Here is a 20,440-nt window from a genome sequence, read left to right on the forward strand (position 1 = left end):
ATCCAAAGTTTATAACTTAATAATCCTATAATCATACAATATTTTACTCATGAAACATAATGAAGTAGAACTAAAGTCTTCTAGAAACTCTTGTCACATAAAAATATCATGTGCATATATATTAAGCAATGAATGTCAAAGAGCTTAATATAAATTAGTAAAATATCAATCATACCTGTTATACATGAGGCGTTTGAAATCTTGAAATAAAGTATCTTTGTTTTTATCTATAAAACCAATGGCAGAATAGCTAGTAAAGAGAAAACACAAAAAGCATGCATTATTCCTTGTGTAAGAGCCAAGTTTGAGCTTTTCTATGAACTATGCACATTTCCACTGCTAATTAGTCACTCAATTATCTAAAGAGCTGCTACTGCTCACTTGGATCTAGGTTAAAGGACACTAAGTTTGCCTCCTAAAAAAAAGGACTTTGTTTTTCCCCTGGAGAAGGAGAGCCATCATCATTCTAGTTAAATCATCATTTTCTACTGCAAGCTTACCTCAAGAAGATGACTTCAAAATGATAGCTGTATTTATCATCCAGCATTCCTAAGATAAAAGCAAAACAGCAACATACGGGAACTAATTGTTTCATCCATGGGGAGTTCAAGTGACTTGCCTAAGTATCACTCAGTGTTCAGGATAGGCTAAAAGAATCCAAGAAGAACTGCAAAGGATGGTAAGAATTGGATAAGCAGAGGAGAAAAAGGCCAGCAGATCACATAGGAAAACAGGCAGAATGAAGAAATGGAAGCAGGCACATGCAGGGTGTTGTGGAAAGAAATGAGCCCAGTTATTCACAGTTTGAATGAAGAGAATAAGATCTTGAGACAGATCTCTGCCAGCTAAGATGGCAGTTGGTGAGAAAAGCTGGCATGGCAGTTGTATTGCTGCAGATACTAGCAAAGCCTCTAGAGGGAGCTACTCCATGTTGGGGGCAGAAGGATAATTGGGGCTCAGGGTAATTAAGGAAGCAGAGGCTAGGAGGTTGAGCAAACTAATCCTACATGCAGCCTTTCTTTAGAGTTCCACTTTCGTGTGAGTTCATATTTTCTTCCTTGGCAATCACAATAATATAAACAATTCCTAGGTCTCTAATCCTGACCCTTTGTGTTACATACTTAATTCTGCAAGAAAATTCAGTCTGTGCTGACCATTGGCACTTGAAAGTCCTCAACTGCCTTCTCAACCTGGGTCTTCTTAATACCTTCCTGTCATTTTTGACTGAACTCTTGAAATCACCTTACTTTTAATCTATTGTGAAGCATACACAACTTGAATTCAAAGTCGTTAGTATGATTTTCAGGACTCACTGTGACTTGATCTTAATCTACTTTTCTAGGCATTTCTAGTCTATGCTGCAAAAACGATTCCCTCCAGTCAAAGGAACCTAGTTGCTATTTCCTGAATAATTTTTTTAACATCTTTCCACCTCTTATAAAAATAATTCCTTGTATCAGCCTTCCTAGGTTGGCCACAGACAGCTAAAATATAGCTTTATCACTCTGAATTATGATAACACTCACATGGTAATTACTTCAGACCATGTTTCATTGTATGCATATGTGGAAGTTTATGTTGTTTAAGTACATATACAATCAAATGTACATATGCATCGTGAACTGGAGGCTTTTTGCGGGCCCCATCAACACAAAGCATTACATGCACAGAAGTAAAAATATCACTGAATATCAGCTAGAGAGTCTGGAAACCATCATTGCTCAGTTCTTCCATAAGTTTGTATGTGACTTTAGTTAAGAATTTACATTCTACATAAATTTCTTCCTCTGTAAAACAAATAGGCTAGACTTGGGGGTCTGAAAGGCTATGCATTTATGCTACTCTGAGTGATATGATTGTACTAAGTCTTGAATTTTCAGTGGAAGGTACCTGTATGATACCAGATTTTCATAATTCTGGAATTTAAGAACAGAACCAGAAAAATGCAGAAAATATTGGCACTCAGGGCTGATGGGTAGTTTGGCAAGTAGGGTGATACTTTTGAGCACATTATTATATGATTATAATGTTTTAATTTAAATTAGGAATACTTATTAAAATTTCTTCAAATATATTTCCAGAATTTATAGAGATGCTATTTGCTTTTTTTCTTATTTTGATTTCTTCCTGTAATGGTTTATATGGAAAGAATTCTTTTTGGTCGTGGGGCTTGAACTCTGAGCCTGGGAGCTGTCCCTCAGCTCTTCAGCTCAAGGCTAGTGCTCTACCACTTGAGCCACAGTGCCACTTCCGGAAAGAATTCTTAATGTAAAAAAAATGAGAAAAAAGAAAAAAAGTTCCTTAAACAATAAAATGAAGAATACGTTCGTTGACAGTGAAAACATACTGAATATAATATGAAAAATGACCTTCATCCCTATCAAATTCCCTATATTCTGGGAACTTTGCCTTCTGTGGTAAAAGATGTGATTGCACTAAGGATAATTAGGAAGGTGGGTTTATCCTGTAGAATTTAGGGGAGCCCCAACCATCACAAATGTCATTTTTAGATAGAGACAGGGGAGATTTGACACAGGTATATGACAGAGAAGTAGGCAATGTACCACAGAGGCAGAGATGAGAATAATGTGAACATAAGTGAAAGAATGCTCAGAGCCACTAAAAGTTACAAAAAGGCAGATTCTCCCTTAGAGAGGGTGTTGCCCTTTGACACCATCATTTTGAACATTTGAACATTTTGAAGGATATCTTTCTGGTTTTTTGTTTTTGGTCGTGGGGCTTGAAATCTGGGCCTTGGTGCTATACTTCAGCTCTTCAGCTCAAGGCTAGTGTTCTATCACTTGAGCCACAGGGCCACTTCTGGTTTTCTGCTGGTTAATTGGAGATAAGAGTCTCACCAAGTTTTCTGCTCAGGCTGGCTTTGAACGGTGATCCTCAGATCTCAGCCTCCTTAGTAGCTAGGATTACAGGCATGAGCCACCAGCACCCAACAACTTTTTGTTTTTTTTAAGCACCAATTTCTGATAAACTTTGATAGCAGCATTTGGAACCTAACAGACCAGTTACATTTTTCTAGTTACATTTTCATATCAATTTTATTTTTATTGTAGTATCTTTGGGACAATGCAGCTTATAATCATTTTACTTTTTAAATAATTTACTTTTACAAAATTAATTTGAAAAAAGAAGATAGTAAAACTGCTTTTGTTCTTGTAGTTATGTTCTATCCTTGTGACTCTGCATATACAGGTGTGATCTGCTCTACACTGCTGGGCCTTTTTCTTTCTGTTGTTGTGATACCCTCTCGTGTCACTCTCCTCTTCCTAGTTCGTTCACTCAGACAACTCTCTTTGACTTTTAGGACTCAGCTTGGACTTCTCCTGGTTCCTCACTCTGTGATTCTTCAGTTTAGCCCTTCCTTTTCTTCATTATAATGAGTCGGGTGTGTCTGTATCCTCCACAAAACTACCAGTTGCTTCTGGGAAGGGCCCATCTTATCCCTCTTTCTGCCCTACATCATAACACATCTCCAAGATTTATGGATCCATCAACTGATTTTTACTGATTACCAATTATGTGAGCACACAGTATGTACTGAATAAATGTTTGGAAATCAAGGAATGAATAAAGGTATGCCATTTTCTTCAAACAAAGAGATTAAAACACACTAAAGTTAGACCGTAATGACAAGAAAAGTAAATGGTAAAGAAAACAATGGATGGTTTCCCCATGAGGCTGCATGCATACCATCATGCTGGGGAACTGAAGTAAGATACTCACACCACATCCCCTGCATAATGCCGAATTCGAAAATCACGATCAAACTCCAGGCTTTTGTCTGAGGCACAGAGCTAAGAGAAGGAAATTATGTTGAAAACAGACATTTTCACTTTCCTGAAAGCATATTCTTATTTAATATGATTAGGTCACAAAAGTCATATTAACATGAGTGAAATCACATCATTTGGGGCTTAATTTAAACAGGACTTACATAGAAAGACTGAACTTTCACCAGCAATCCACATGGCCCAAACTCCATAAACCAGCTACTCTAGCAGAAGACGTGGCCATATGACCAGATTCTGGACAAAGAAAGTGGAGTGTGGCCATTTCAGGTCCATGCTATAATGGTGGAAGATCCCCATTTCTTACTAGTCAGATGCAGAAGACAGTCCCTAGAGATGGAACAGCCAGACAATGGAAGAAGTCTAGGTCCCTGGGACAGAAGCAGTCTTCAGTCATCTTCTGACGTTTAAATTTTGACTACTGATTTCATGCAACCAAGCTCCTCTACTCAACACTCCTTTCTTCTCCATGTTCTGCTTGAGGAGGTCTGTACTCAGGACTTACTGTTTGTTAAGCATATACATCATACAACACTCACAACTTACTGTTTTACAATCTTTCTCTCTCTATTTTGTTGGTCGTGGGGCCTGAACTCTGGGCCTGGGTGCTGTCCCTCAACTCTTCAGCTCAAGGCTAGCACTCTACCACTTGAGCCACAGCGCCACTTCTGGCTTTTTCTGCTTATGTGGTGCTGAGGAATCAAACCCAGAGCCTCATGCATGTGAGGCAAACATTCTACCACTGAGCCGCCTTCCCAGCCCCTATAATCTCTGTTTTACACCCATAGAGACTGAGATGTAGAAAGGCTATACAATTAGGACAGACCACACAGCTAGTCTGTAGAAGTCTTGGGAAGGACCCACAAAAGTAAACATAACATCTGTGCTTTCCCATGTAAAGAGTAGATTGGTTCATCTGCCTGCTGAATTCCAGCTCAAGTCTGCCTCTTTGCAGGAGATCAAATAAAGGGAAACATTTTATGGAAAGACAGTTTTTATATGGATCTGGAGGTCTCCATGACATTCTGCAACCTTCCTCATTACAGTAACACCTACACTTCTTCCTCTGAAGGATCACTGGGTATCCTACAGGCTAACAGAAACACCTAAGAATCCATACAACACTAAGCATAATTACAAACAAAAACTACTAGATTCTAATGTTATACAGTAATCCCAATTAGAATGCTGAGTTTTACGCTGATAACCTGATTGATAAAAGAATAATGAGTCCATTAAGTGAGTAACTATAGGAAGAACTTAGACTTCTGAAGTTCAAATCTTGGCTACATTGCTATCTTACTCAGTCTCCTCTAATAATTAATTATCTCACAGGCTTGCTCATGAGTTAAACTATAAGACCAAAACATGTTAAATACATAATTGTTCTTCTTTTTCTCTATTACTAACTCCCTTCAAAAGATCCTTTCATTTATAAAAGTCCTAAAGAGAGGGACTGAAATGGTCTGTACATAAGGGGAATAGTCTCAGCTTTGGATATAATACAAGGTCTTGACTCTGAGCACATAACATTTTTCATTTTTCCTTTTTTGCAATAAATTATATTAATTAGCATTTTATTTCAAAATACTTCATATTCTATTGCATGTCTTTCTGTGGTAACTTTAAAATATAATATAGAGCTTAGCCCCAAATGAAATGACAATTAGAAGCTTAGTGGTAGAGCGCTTGCCTTGCATGCCTGAGGCCCTGGGTTCAATTCCTCAGCACCACATAAGCAAAAAGAAAAAAGCCGGAAGTGGCGTTGTGGCTCAAGTGGTAGGGCACTAGCCTTGAGCTGAAGAGCTGAGGGACAATGCTCAGGCCCAGAGTTCTGGCCCCACAACCAGACCAAAAAAAAAAAAAATTCTGCACTTCATGTTGGGTACTGGCAAGTGCACACGTGTAATCCTACCTACATACTGAGACTGAGATTAGAGGAATTTGGTTTGATGCCAGCTTGGGCAGAAATATCCTTGAGACTCTATTTCCAATCAACCAGTAAAATGCTGGGCTGGAGGCATGGCTCAAGTGGTAGAGTACCAGCTGAGCAAGCAAGCCAAATAAGCATGAGTTCCTAGCAAGAAAAAATAATCTCCATTTTGATATTTGTCCTTGGGATGCTAAGAGAAAGATATGGTCTGAGAGCCGGGAAATCAGGAAGGCAGGTGTGTGTGTGTGTGGGGGGGGGAGAGACATCACCGATAAATTATGATTTAGCATGTTCTATGAAATCAGCTGAGATCTGAGGTTTCTGGTTTGAAGCCAGCTATGAAAGAAAAATCTGTGAGACTTGTATCTCCAATTAGCCAGGAAAAAAGCTGAAAATGGAAATATGGCCCAAGAGGTATAATAGTGCTAGCCTTGAGTAAAAAAGCTAAGCAAGCCGGGTGCCAGTAGTTCACACCTGTAATGCTAGCTACTCAGGAGGCTGAGATCTGAGGATCATGGTTCAAAGCCAGCCCTGGCAGAAAAGTCCCAGTGAGACTCTTATCTCCAATCAATTACTCAAAAGAGCCAGAAGTAGAGCTGTGGTAGAGCGCTAGCTTTGAGCACAAAGAGGCTTAGGGACAGTGCCCAGGCCCCGAGTTCAAGCCCCATGATCTGGGAGGCGGGGCGGGGGGGGGGGGGGCAGGAGGCTGGGGGCAAGAGCATGGAGCCCTGAGTTCAAGCCTTAGTATGACACAAAAGTAAAATAAAACAACAACAGCAAAAAATCCAAAACAGAAAACTAACAAAGAAAGAATGGATTAAAACATTGGTTGACAAATTTATGTATATAAATATCAAGAGAAAGGTACCCCAAATTCTATACACTGCCAGAATGTGCAATCATATATCTTATTAGCACATATCAGAATCTGTGGGAACAACTGAAAGTTTAACTCAGAACCCTCACATCAAAATTAAGTTTGTAGTATCTGAAGACCAACTTGGAGCCATAAGTAACTATCTTGATTTAAGAATCAGCTAATAATCACTTTGTTGATGTTCTGTGCTTTAGCTAGCTAATTGTGGAAATTTTCTGTTCTGATTACATAATTTCCAAGGAGATAACTCAGAAAATAGATTTATTCATGCTACAAAATGGTAGTGTGTCAAGAGATTTATACAAAACCACAGAATTTTGTATAAATCAGAATTGAAAACAGAACAGAATTGCTTCCTCCTTTCTGCATGTGAAGGAACAGAGGTTTTTTTCCCCTCTGCTGGACAAGCCCGTATTTGTGGGGAAAATTGGGGCAATGATGCCTGTTCCCTATACAGCTTCCCTTACAAATACTAAAGGGCAAATGCACTACATTCAAGATCCAGAACAAAGGTTTGACCACCCTAATTGCTACCACTTATTACAGAGATTTATTTATAACATTTTTTTAGAAATTAAAACTTATTGAAAATAGGAGTTAAAAAGATACCTAATTCATTGAAGAAATGAGTTTCCCTATAATAACCAAAATGATGAGACTTTGTCTGATTTCAAGAAAGTCAGTCTGAAGCACCATGGTAGAATACACATACACATTCTGCAAATAAGGGTTACAGTAACAACAACAAGGACAAAAGCTATTTCTGTGCCAGAATTATCAGATACAGGCGTAAATTCTAGCACATGAACAAGGGATCTGCACCTATTGGTTACAAATGACATCATGCTTTTTAAAGAACCACGGCCATGTTTCCTATTTCTAGCAAATTATATAGTCTGGAGCGCCCTCTTCTGGATGCTATAATTTTAATAAACTTCATTCTGTAAACCAGAAAGGCAAAATTATCCCACAGTAAGCGATTATTTAATGGAACTTTACAGCTTTTTGACATATTTGAGTGGACATTCCTTTAACCCAATAGAAAGTAACTTTACCTCATCAAACAATGAGTCAAACCTTATCAAAATGAAACAAAGATCTTATCAATTACCTTTCTGCTGGAAAAATGACCATGTTTGCCTAATTTACTGTTAAGGGCTTCTAGAAACATTCCATCAGTGACTTTGCCGACATTCATACAAGCATCATCCAGGATGGCAATGATGCCTTTGTGTTGCTGCTCCACGAGGTCCACAATGATCTGGTTGTTGAAGTAATCAATCTGTAGAACACAGAAAAGAGGCAATTCTCAAGGGAACAGAGATCAGAGTGGGTAAATACCAGCATGCCATCATTTGCTTCAGGAGCTTAGGAAAAATATATGATGTCAAATATATGAGCAGAACTAATGAGGTATGACACTAAATAAGAACACAATCTAACAGAGTTTTTCAATTTCTTCACTAACTTTACATCATGAAACACTTTGTCAGAGATCACTGTAGCTTCAGAAAAAGATTACAAGGTAGACCACATTTCTCCCATTCTGAATTCTTCCTTTAATACTGGCTCCTATCTGACACCCAGCTCCATTCTTTCCTACTCCCAGTCCCCCAATCTGTTTGCTGTTAACCACAGATCCAGCTTCCGTGAAGGAATGAATAACTTGAGAGTATTATTTAATGTATTATTTGATAATGAAGTCAAGGCATGACACAAATTTGCAGTTTTGATTATGTGACCCTCAAGGACTAACCTCCAAAAGACAATTCGTACAGTTTCCCAAAAGTTAAAAGCAACAACAAAACCAACATATATGAAGCCAGGTACTGGAAGTTCACACCTGTAGCTACTTGTGAGGTAAAGGATGGGAGGACTGTAGATGGAGGTCAGCTCAGAGGAAAAAAAGTTCAAGAGATCGTGTCAAACAGTAGTTGAGTACTATGCATCAATCATCCCAGCTATGGTAGGAAGCATAAATAAGAGAATTGTGGTCCAGGTTGACATGGAAAAAATGAGGCCCTATTTCAAAATATCCCAAGTGAAAAGGGCTAAAGCATGTTTCAAGTGGTAGGATACCTGCCTAGTAAACACAAAGACTTAAATTCAAAACTCATCACTGATACAAATATACAAAGCATATAGAGTCTAACAGATTTTGTTGTTGGTTATGGGGCCTGGGCTCTGTCCCTCAGCTCTTCAGCTCAAGGCTAGTACTCTACCACTTGGCCCACAATGCTACTTCCAGCTTTTTCTGCTTATGTGGTACTGAGAAATTGAACCCAGGGCCTCATGCATGCAAGGCAAGCACTCTACCACTGAGCCACCTTCCCAGCCCCTAACAGAGGTTTTTTGTTTTTTTTTAATTTTAGGTAGAATGCATTTTAAAATTAATATTGAAATCTAAGTATAACCTTTCTGCCAGGCACCAGTGGCTCATGTCTGTAATCTTAGCTATGCAGGAGGCTGAGATCTGAGGATCGTGGTCTAAGGCAGCTGGAGCAGGAAAGTCCATGAGATTCTTATCTCTAATAAACCACCAGAAAGCCAGGCACTTGGTGGTTCATGCCTGTAATCCTAGCTGTTCAGGAGGCTGAGATCCCAGGATCAGAGTTCAAAGCCAGCCAGACAGGAAAGTCGGTGAGACTCTTATCTCCAATAAACCACTAGAAAACCGGAAGTGACACTGTGGCTCAAGCAGTAGAATGCTCGCCTTGAGCTGAAGAGCGCAGGGACAGAGCCCAAGCCCAGAGTGCAAGCCCCACGACCAACCAAAAAACAAAAACAAAAAAACCACCAGAAAACCAGAAGTAGCGCTGTGGCTCAAGTGGTAGAGCCCTAGCCTTGAGCTGAAGAGCTAAGGGACAGCACTCAAGCCCAGAGTTCAGGCCCCATGACCAAAAAAAAAAAAAAGAATAATCTTTTTGCTTATTTCCACAAATTGAATGAAGTTGTAAATAACTTCTGGCTTTTTAACAACTACAATATATACAAGCTCTCAACTTGTAATAAGCAGCATATTATCACCATACATAGAGGGCACACCCAGGCTTTACTCAGGCAAGGTATGTCACAGTAGGGGTAGCTAATTACCAAATAAATATCTTAATCTTGTGTGTTGATGTACCCTATTTTACAAGCCTTAGCTGAGCATTAAACATAATGTCTACAGACTTAATAGAACACTAAAGTGCTTCATATATTCCTGCTCAATGCTTTTAAATCCAGGGACTATGCCAGTTATTTGTGGCTTTTAGCTCCATTCCTAGTTTTATACATATTGCATCGAGTGAAAGCCTATAAATTGGGGAGAGGAGAACTTTTGCCTTATGTTTTAAAACATGTTTTGGTTTGTCCAAACCAGTAGGTTTTTGTTTTGTTTTTTCTTTTTTTTGTCGGTCATGGGGCTTGAACTCTGGGCTTGGGCGCTGTCCCTCAGCTCTTCAAGGTGAGTGCTCTACCGCTTGAGCCAAGCACCACTTCCGGTTTTCTGGTTGTTTATTGGAGATAAGAGTTTCATGGACTTTCCTGCCCAGGCTGGCTTTGAACTGCAATCCTCAGATCTCAGCCTCCTGAGTAGCTAGGATAACAGGCATCAGCCACTGGCTCCAGTAGTTTTTGTTTTGTGTGTGTGTGGTGGGGGGTTGTGGGGCTTGAATCTGGGCCTGGGTGCTGTCCCTGAACTCTTCAGCTCAAGGCTAGTGCTCTGTCACTTTGAGCCACAGCACTACTCCCAGTTTTCTGGTGGTTAATTGGAATTAAAAGTCTCATGGACTTTCCTGTGTGGGTGGCTTTTACTGAGATCCTCAGATCTCAGTCTCCTGAGTAGCTAGTGTTACAGGCATGAGCCACCAGCACCCAGTCAAACCAGTGGGCATTTTTGTGGGCATGGTTTGGCTCACTAGGGACATTTGACAATGTTGGGAGACATTTCTGATTGTCACAAGATGAATGCCACAAGTACCCAGTGGCATACTACCGAATGCTCTCCAATGTGTAGGACAGCTCCTACGAAAATAATGATCTGCTCCACAATTTCAGTGGTAATGAGGCAGAGAAACCTGCTCTGAACATGTGTCTTTATTGTGGGCATTTATCATGCTTATAGTTACAGGAAAAAGTTATTTTTATCTTTGGAAAAATATTCTAAAAAGATTAAATAAAGCATTGCTAGCATGAATTGCAGACATTTCAAACTTTGGGACTATAGAATGAAAGAATTATCTAGAATTATCTATCCTAGGAACAAAAAATTACCTTAAAATTCCAATTGTATTACTGTGAGCTATTGATCTTTTCTGAAAATTCTAGTAATTGTTAGTTTAGTGCTACTCAAGCACTGCTAAAAATGGTGGTTTTCAAGACAGGTTCTTCCAGCAACCTGCATTCCCAGGAGGTTCTTAAGAGATACAGGGTGCCATGAGATGTGTGGGTGATGAGGTGGATTAGAGTCATGGGGCTTTAGCCTCCCATTCCCACTTTAAGTGTAATGGCTATGTACAATGATCTTATTGGGTATGACTATGGAATTTGGATAACAAGTTTTATGATTAAATTTGTTATAAAAACCTAAGCTCTAAATATACTGTGTACTTATACTGCGTATAAGGTTCGTATAAACTTTATTAATTTGCATTATGCTTTAAGGTACTTATGAGAGTTCATTTGAATGTCAAGTTCACAACAGCTAAAATAATATGAATACTATAGCATCAAGAGCTTTCAGAAGTGAATAAATCAGAAGAACAACCAGACATTATAAATCTCATGGTAGAATTGCACACGCTTCATAAAGTAGACTGGGGAAAAAACTCTTCTGAACTGTTAAGACTCAAACACTAACAACCAATGTATAGGACCTACAAGGAACAGAGAAACATATTAAATGACACCTCAGTAATAGGATTAACAAACTACAAAGTGGGAAATGCCACAGAAAAATGTTCATCCTTCTACAAAAGAGAAAACCCACACATATGCAAAAACTTTACAAAACCACCACAATTTAGACAACCATCGAAACCTTATTTAGGTCCAACTTGAAACCGTCATCAACAACTATGTCAACTGAGAAAGTATAAAATTAGAACACTGACTGGCTACTTGATGTTAAAGGAATTATTATTCATTTTTGAAATGTTATAAAAGTACTGTGGTTATAATTTTTAATAAGAATATTTCTCTCCCAGAGAAATACACAGATGAAAAAATGTGATGTCTGAGATTTATTTCAAGTTAACCTGGGGTATGTAGGTATGGAGCAGATGGTGCAATAAAGGTAATCCACAGAGCATTACTAAGGCAGGGTGATGGGTCATGGTATTTATTATATTCTCCTTTTGTGCATGTTTCAAAATTTTCCATAATAAGATTTTTTAGGGAATCAATATGACCAGAAGTTTTGGGGTTTAAGAGAAATACCTAGAACAAAGATTCTAGTTTTGGTGGGATGGCTGGCATACAGTTACTGTTATTTGGGGTTAGCCTTCTGTTCCCTCTTAGAAACATATTTCTTAACTCAGAACTTCTAGATTTTTAGGACTGTTCTCAGATGTGGAATAACCTACTATAACTGTTATTCTTCCCTTTATAAGCTGTGTCAATAGAAGTTGGCATTCTGATTGTTACAGGCTATTTTTTTTTAACCAGTATTTTGGACTCATATCTGAATAAGCTGTGTGATAAAACTTGCTTTAAAACATTCTAAGATTCATTCTTAGAAAGTTTCATATAAACTTAACTGAATTAAATCACAGTGTAAATGTGCTTTTGAGAGTTTACTATTTAAGTTAAACTATACATAGCTTTTTAATAAAATAGCCAACACTTTTGGTTTCTTTGTAAATGAAGTTTATGTTAACATATTTCAGCAACAATTTTATAGCACTGTAATGTTTAATACATGATGGAAGTTAAAGATGCAATTTTAGGCAGGAGAGCTACTGAGTATACTGTTTTCTCATTTTCTCTCCACTTGGAGAGAAAATTTTTTTTTAAAAAAAAGGAAAGTAGGAAGGAATAGAAAAGTAATATGACATTCAAATAGTTTTTTTTTACTGCTACTATGTTGGATGTCAAACAACAAATATTGGCTTTATTTTTATTGTATGGCAAAGAGGGTAAACACAGTTTTGTAAACAGAATTGTATGGAAACCACAAGTTTTTGTATCTGTCTAGTCCATTCTCAAAATCATTTTAAAATACAAATTCATAGGCAAGATTAATCATTTCTTTTCATGAGCAGGAGGTCTCAGGGAAGGAGATAAAGAAGTTAAACAAGTTAAACAAGTCATTTCTGAGGTTTGTACTTTGGACCAGTCTTGCCCTCCTGCTCAGTCTTGCCCTCTGGCTGTATCTCACCTGATTAGTTTGCCTCTGACACTTATTTAAGTTCAGAAAGAGCCATAACAAAGGAAAGAAAATGGAGATGAAAGTCAATACAGGTGTTCTAATGTACAGGTTTTATAGAATATGAACATTAACCAGGTGCTGGTGGCTCACACCTGTAATCCTAGCTACTCTACTGAAGAGGTTGAGATCTGAGGATAGCTGTTTGAAGCCAGCTTAGGCAGAAAAGTCCATGAGACTCTTTTTTTTTTCCTTTCTGGTTGTGGGGCTTGAACTCTGGGCTTGGGCACTGTCCCTCAGCTCTTCAGCTCAAGGCAAGTACTCTACCACTTGAGCCATAGGGTCACTTCCAGTTTTCTGGTGGTTTATTGGAGATAAGAATCTCATGGACTTTCCTGCCCGGGCTGGCTTTGAACTGCAATCCTCAGATCTCAGCCTCCTAAGTAGCTAGGATTACAGGCGTGAGTCACCAGGACCCAGCTTAAGTCCATGAGCCTCTTATCTCCAATTGCCACTCAAAAACTGGGATTGGAGCTGTGGCTAAAGTGGTAGATCACTAGTCTCTGAGCACAAAGAGGCTCAGGACAGCACCCAGGTCCTGAGTTTAAGCCCCACAACTGACCAAAAAAAAAGAAGAAGAAAGAAAAAAAGAAAGAAAGAAGGAAAGAAAGAAAAAGAATATGAATATCATCAACTGAAGACAGTAAAATGCTATTTAGTTTACAGAGTGGAGAAGCAAAAGAAGGAAGGGAGAAGGAGAGAGAGTAGATTTGCAAGCTAACTTTCACTAATCTCAGGCAAAACTTACTAACTTTTGCATGATTCTAAGCTTTAGTAGACACACAAGAACCAGAAAGCCCATGGGGTCAGCCATGCAGTGAAAATATTAGGCTTACTGATTTCATCCTGGAGCTTCCTGAGCTTCAATAAAAGAATCTGTCAAATTAGAAAAATCTTACCAAAACCGAAAATGAACTAAATTACAAAGTCCCAAAAGGAAAGCTAAGGTTCAGATGTTTCACATACCCATAAAGAAACACCTAAATGATAAGACCTGATGTTATCAACAATAGTGAAACATTCAGAGACATCTTTCACAAGTGTACTCACATGCTTCCAAGGGATCCCTTCCCTCTGGTATTCCTCTTGCTCTTGCTTTAACACCAGCTGAATGAATAGCTGCTGCAGTTTCTCATTGCAGTAATTGATGCAGAACTGTTCAAAGCTACATTAAGAAGAATAGATTAGATTTAAACAAATACAACACAAGCATCAAGAGGTTTAAGTATTTTTTCCTCATTTACCTGTTGTTGTCAAAGATTTCAAAGCCATAGATATCCAAGACACCAATAACGGTGTTTTTCCCATGGATTGTGGTATCATAGTTCTTGACCTCAATAATGTCATTGATGCGAGTGACAATCCAACAAAAAAGGCGCTCATATATTGCCTGTGAAAAAAATTATACCATAAGTTCTTGTCAATTTGTGACTGAGTCCTCAGTTTAGATTTGTGATGTCTTAGATTCCTGTCTACATTCTTCTTACTATTTTTCCATTGGATATGCAGAGAAATTAGGAATATATATTTGCTGTTTGAAAAAACTACAAAATGTGCTGGATGCTGTGGCTCAAGTTTATTATCCTAGCAACTTTGGAGGTAGAGATCTGGGACTGAGGTCATTCCAGGCATAAAAACTTATGAGATTTCATCTCAACTGATGTCTAGTCGTGGCGGCACTCATCTGTTATCTTAACTATGAGAGGAAACATGATGGTTGAGTGCTGTGGCATATGCTTGTCATCCCTAGAAACATGGGTAAGCACAAGTAGGACGACTGAAATCCAGACAAGCCTTGTCAAAATTAGACCCTATCTCAAAAATAACCAATGCAAAAGAGGGTGGAGATGTGGCTCAAGTCATAGAGGACCTGCCTAGACAGTCTGAAGTCACGAGTTCCACCCCCACCCCCAACTTAAACAATGTGTGTATGCCAAAGAACAGTAAGCAGTTTGGAATTTTGTTATTGCTATTAGTGTCAGTCGTGGGGCTTGAAGTTTGGAATTTTGAAAGATGATTGATCACTGTATGTATTCCAACAACATTCCCCTGGTATGTTTCTATACCTCACTGTATCAATAATATGATATTCCATATTTAAGTCACTTTGTTTTATCAACTATAACAAAGTTGGTAAGGTATGAATTAATATATATGATCTACTAAAACTATGAAATCTAAAAAAAATAAATATTCATTTATAAACTTAAATAAGCATCTGAGACAAAAGGCACACCACACAGCATACACTCATATCCTGATACATCATGTTCTGCAGTTTCTCATCTTTAAAAAATCCACCCTTGGCCTCTCCCTCATATGTTCCTCATTACCTAAACAAAGGGTCTCCAGTCTTCATCTACCCCAACCCACACATTACACTGTTGTCTTATTACTCCATTAACATGGCTCATTTACTTGAACCTGGATGTCTAAGCTTCTCCACATCACTCTAACTAATTTTCCACTCTATTACTAAAACAGTTGTCCTCTCTGGGATTTGTAATGTCATTTAATTCTCCTGTTTGACCTTTGGTAGCATCAGGTAGAGGCTTTCACACCTGATCTCTAAAATGTGAGGTCTTTTCTAATCCCCTTCATTCTGTAACACTCTAAGTTTTGCAATCAGTATTAGATAATACTAATATAACAGGACTCCCAAGAGAGTTTCTCAGCTATAGACTTGACAAGATATGTATCACCTGGCAATGATATCTTACACCCATCTCAATTCACGTCCTGGTAGGATCTTAATCTTCTCACCTCCCCAGAACTTTTCCTACCTTACTAGGTATAGTTTATTGAAGATACAGCATTAGTGAATAGTTTCAGTCTCCAAAAAACCTAGGTAGTACGGTGAAGGGAAAAATCACACACATAATCTCTCTCTCTGTTCCACTCCCCCTGCCCATGAACTATAGGATAGGATAGGCATGTGACATCTGAAGGAATTTAAACTATTTAGTGTTCAAGGAGGCCAGGGAAAGCTTTTAGAAAGTGATGTTTGGGCTGAGGTCACTGGGCTGAGTAAGAAGCAGGCAAGGGAAGAGGAGAAGCAAGCAATTCAATAGAAATGGCATATGCAGCAGCCCTGTGGATAGAAAGAGAAAGGGATAAAGAACTTGTGAGTCCCGAGGAAAGATAAATGTATTAGAATGAACAAAGGTGGCTGAAAATAGTATGAAGTGAAACAGGAGAGCTGGGTTGGAGCAAACCATGCTAAGGTAATATCCTTAATTCTCTCATGCTCACAGTTGTTCTCATTTGCTGTTCTTGCAATGATGATCACATATGGGGAATCACTGTGATGGCCAGAAAGTCTCACCAGTTCTTTTTTTATTTTTGGTGGTACTGAGGACTGAACTCAGGCCCTTTATTACCAGGCAAGTACTCTACCACCTGAGCCATGCTCAATCCTCTTTAAATCTTTTTCAGACAGGATCTCATACTTTTGCCTGGAATTGGTCTTAGACCTTCATTCTTCTGTCTTCCCAGTAGCTGTGATTATAGGGAAGTGCCATCACAGCTAGCTTGTTTTTGAGTGCACTACCACACCCAGCTCACCACGGTGACAGCCTTAGCTTGCTGTCAACTGAATACATCCTCACAAGAATTCCTTCATGCAGCTGAGAGAAACAAGGGCCACACAAGATGCAAATTCAGTCTCACCTTAGCAAAGGCATCTCTGCCGTAGCTGGCTTCTTGCTCCGTGTGCTGCTTGTCGATGATGTCACGGCCTGTAGCCACAGTCCGGTAAAGAAGGGCTTTCTCAACCATGTCTGTTTTAGTAGATAGCAATTCTGCTATTATAGATACAACCTTGCCATTCTCAATAAGGGGCGTGTCACCATCTACCATAAATTTTAAATTTCCCTGTATCAAATAGGAAAAAAAATAGCACACATCATTTCCAATGAGGTTCTGAAATATTATGTCAGAGTTATATCTATCAATTAAGATAGAATTCAAATGACTTTATACCTATCTTCCTAGTGTATGTACATACCTTCCTATCTTTCACCTATCTTCCCTGTATGTACATATATGAAAACCTGGCACTTCAACTAGTCTTTTCTTTTTCTTCAGGCAAAACCTTCTCATTTCAATGTACATTTCTGATAAAGGTTCTATATTTTAAATGCCATCAAACCAATGAATTTTTTGCCCTGCAGGTCTATATTGCTAGCTCCATGATGAGCTGAGCGCCTCTGAGGCCTCCATGCTACCTTGTGGGGCTTCTTTCTCAGTCTGAGTCTAAATCCAGTTCTAATCATCTACGATTCGACATGAAATGCCATCAGAAATGTATGCAATTAATAATAATAGCATTGCTGAGTTCCCTCCTTGAAATTAACCAGTTCAAGGTTTGACGATATCATAAAATAAAACGGTGCAGAGAACCACAGACTAAGTTCTTTAAAACATGAGCAAAATTTTTCCTAAAAAATTCCTTTTAAGATCTGCAACAAAGAAGTAAAACCTCCCTGTCTGCACAGGGAGACAATCTATCCTTGTGGTGTTCATGCTCACCAAGTGAAGAATAGCAGCCAGAATTTTATACACAGTTTGAATCTCTTCAGGTTTGAAGCCAATTACTTTCATGGCATCAGCTACTACTTTGAACTCTGCAGCATCATTGATAGAAGACTAGAAATAAAAATGAAAAACTTGAGTCAAATGCATTTCACATGAACATTACAATGCAACAATTATGAAACTCCAAGGTATTGATGCTTTTGTAGTAAATCCTTTAAGGTATTATGAACATTCAGTATTTTAATTGTACATGGGGGAAAAACTAACTAGCCCTTCAGGATTAGAGACAAGGCTCAGGTTGTAGAGCACCAACCAAAGAGCAAAATAATCAGATACCAAGTTTGAGACCAAAAAAAAAAAGAGAGAGAGAGAGAAAAAATTGTAGATGGTTCCTATACGTTAAGACTAATTAAACTATATAACACAATACAGTTAAAATACTTGCATGGGAAGATGATTGTGTTTCAATGCAAGAAAAGCAAATGTTATCAGAATTTATTGTATGATTTCATTTACAAATGTATACATAAGTTGCTAAGTATGGTACTACATGCCTATAACCCCATTACTTGGAAGGGAGAGAGAGGAGTAGCACAAGTTTGAGGCCAGCTTTGGCTATAAGTATATCCTTGTCTCAAAAAAAGTGTGTGTGTACACAAACTTATTATTATTTCTGGATGGTAAGATTTTCTTTTAGCTCAACTTAAGTTTAGGATTGACTATGATTCTTTGTTTCTGTTAGAGACAAAGTTTTTTAAAAAAGATAAATATGTTAGAAACAATAGCAAGAAAGAAAAAAGATATTTGTGTCCCCATCTTGGGATTCCTTTCGCTTAACATCATCTTATATGGTCATATGTACATAGCTTTTGACCTTTTCTACTTGTCCCAGACATATACTAGTAATTGCAAATAAGGGAAACCATGGGACCTATGTTTCTTTGGGCTTGGCTTACTTAATATAATTTTTTCTAAGACTTTCCATTTCCTAACAAATCGGGCGATGTCATTCTTTCTGATGGAGGCAAAGAATTCCAGTGTGAGTGTGAGTGTGTGTGTGTGTGTGTGTGTGTGTGTGTGTATACATACATACCATATTTTCTTGATCCATTCATCTACTGAGGGGCATTGGGTTGGTTCCATATCTTAGCTATGGTAAATAATGCTGCAATAAACATAGTTGTGCTGGTAGCCTTAATATGGCCTTGTTTGTGATCGTTTGGGTAATATGGCCTTGTTTGTGATCGTTTGGGTAAATACCTAAAAGTGGGATTGTTGGGTCATAGGGGAGCTCTATGTGGAGTCTTTTGAGGAACCGCCATACTTCTTTCCAAAGTAGTTGAACAGTTTACACTCCCACCAACAATGCAGTAGGGTTCCTTTCTGGCCATATCCCCTCCAGCATCTGTTACTAGATTTCTTGATTATAGCCATTCTAACTAGGTGGAATCTCAATGTTCTTAATTGCATTTCTTTAATGGCTAGAGAAGTTGAGCATTTCTTCATGGGTCTATTGGCCATTCTTATTTCCACTTCAGTGAAATTTCTCTTTAAGTCTTTAGCCCACTTTTTTATTGGGCAGTTGTTTCTTTGAGGATTTGTTGTTGAGGGATTTAATTTTTTGAGTTCTAGTCCTCTCCTACGGTTATTAACCCCTGTTTTCACTGCATTTGATGTCGGTGCCCTGCATCTTGTATATACACTTCTCAAATTCGGGGAGGGGAAGGGAAAAAACAAAATGCTTAAATAAGGATAAAGGCTGACTCATTGTAACAATGAGATGTACAAGACACTATGTTGAAAATGAACTTTACATATTTGGGGGAAGTGAGGGTAATTGTGGAGGTGGGAGGGAAGGGATGGTAGGGGAAAAACAAAGGAGGAGGCAACAATGCTTGATAGGAAATGTACTCATTACCTTGCTCATGTAACTGTAACTCCTCTGCACAGTATTTTTACAATAAAAAATGTACCAAAAATTCCATTGTGTATATATACCACATTTTTTTTTATTGTGAAAATACTGTACAGAGGGGTTACAATTACATGGGCAAGATAGTGAGTACATTTCTTATCAAGCATTGTAGCCTTCTCCTTTGTTTACCCTTCCCATCCCTTCCCAGCCTCCTCCCCTCTCCCCCACCTAAAATTATATTAAGTGAAGTAAGCCAAGCCCAAAGAAACATAGGTCCCATGGTTTCCCTTATTTGCAATATCTAGTATATGTATGAGTCAAGCAGAAAAGGTCAGATAAGGTGATGTTAGGAAAATGAACCCTAAGATATGTATTTAAATGTTTTTTTTTCTTTCATGCATTTGTTTCTAACGCAATTATAAGATTATTTCTTTGTTGCTTTGTATGTCCCTCCCCCACAGTATAACCCCTGCTTTCACTGTATTTGATGTCGGTATAATTTGTGGAGGGGAAGGGGAAAAACAAGTCGTTTAAATAAGGATACAGATGGACCTGTTGTAACAATGAGAAGTACAAGTTGTCATGTCAAAAACGAACTTTACAACTTTGGTGGGGGGGGGGGATTAGGTGGGGGGGCGAGGGGGGGAGGCTGGGAAGGGATGGGAAGGGTAAACAAAGGAGGAGGCTACAATGCTTGATAAGAAATGTACTCACTATCTTGCCCATGTAATTGTAACCCCTCTGTACAGTATTTTCACACACACACACACAAAAAATGTACCAAAAAAAAAAAAAAAAAAAAAGGATGAATCAGAATGGAAAACTTCAACAAAAAGGGAACCTTGGCTGAATTTGTTAGAAAAAAGGCTAAATGTTTATATTTATTTTATGTGAGGATTCTATATGACCTGTCCAAAAGTAATTTGGCAACAAAACAAGCTCACTGAAAAAGGACATTCTCAGG

The 20,440-nt window shown here is 38.4% G+C and overlaps 1 protein-coding gene across 1 annotated transcript in view; it reads right to left on the reverse strand.

Annotated features, from left to right (window-relative positions):
* The window catches only part of Myo1d (myosin ID), a 295,270-nt gene that overhangs the window by 177,941 nt on the left and 96,889 nt on the right, over positions 1-20,440 (reverse strand). Inside the window, exons 7-13 of the mRNA XM_042693144.1 lie at positions 17,556-17,672; positions 16,695-16,898; positions 14,270-14,415; positions 14,076-14,190; positions 7,728-7,898; positions 3,742-3,812; positions 176-250 (exon numbers count right to left, since the gene is read on the reverse strand). Of these exons, the coding sequence (XP_042549078.1) occupies positions 176-250; positions 3,742-3,812; positions 7,728-7,898; positions 14,076-14,190; positions 14,270-14,415; positions 16,695-16,898; positions 17,556-17,672 (899 nt within the window). The remainder of the gene's footprint in view (positions 1-175; positions 251-3,741; positions 3,813-7,727; positions 7,899-14,075; positions 14,191-14,269; positions 14,416-16,694; positions 16,899-17,555; positions 17,673-20,440) is intronic.

Source organism: Dipodomys spectabilis, unplaced genomic scaffold (assembly GCF_019054845.1).
Source record: "Dipodomys spectabilis isolate Male_0828 unplaced genomic scaffold, ASM1905484v1 ptg000004l, whole genome shotgun sequence".
NCBI lineage: Eukaryota > Metazoa > Chordata > Mammalia > Rodentia > Heteromyidae > Dipodomys > Dipodomys spectabilis.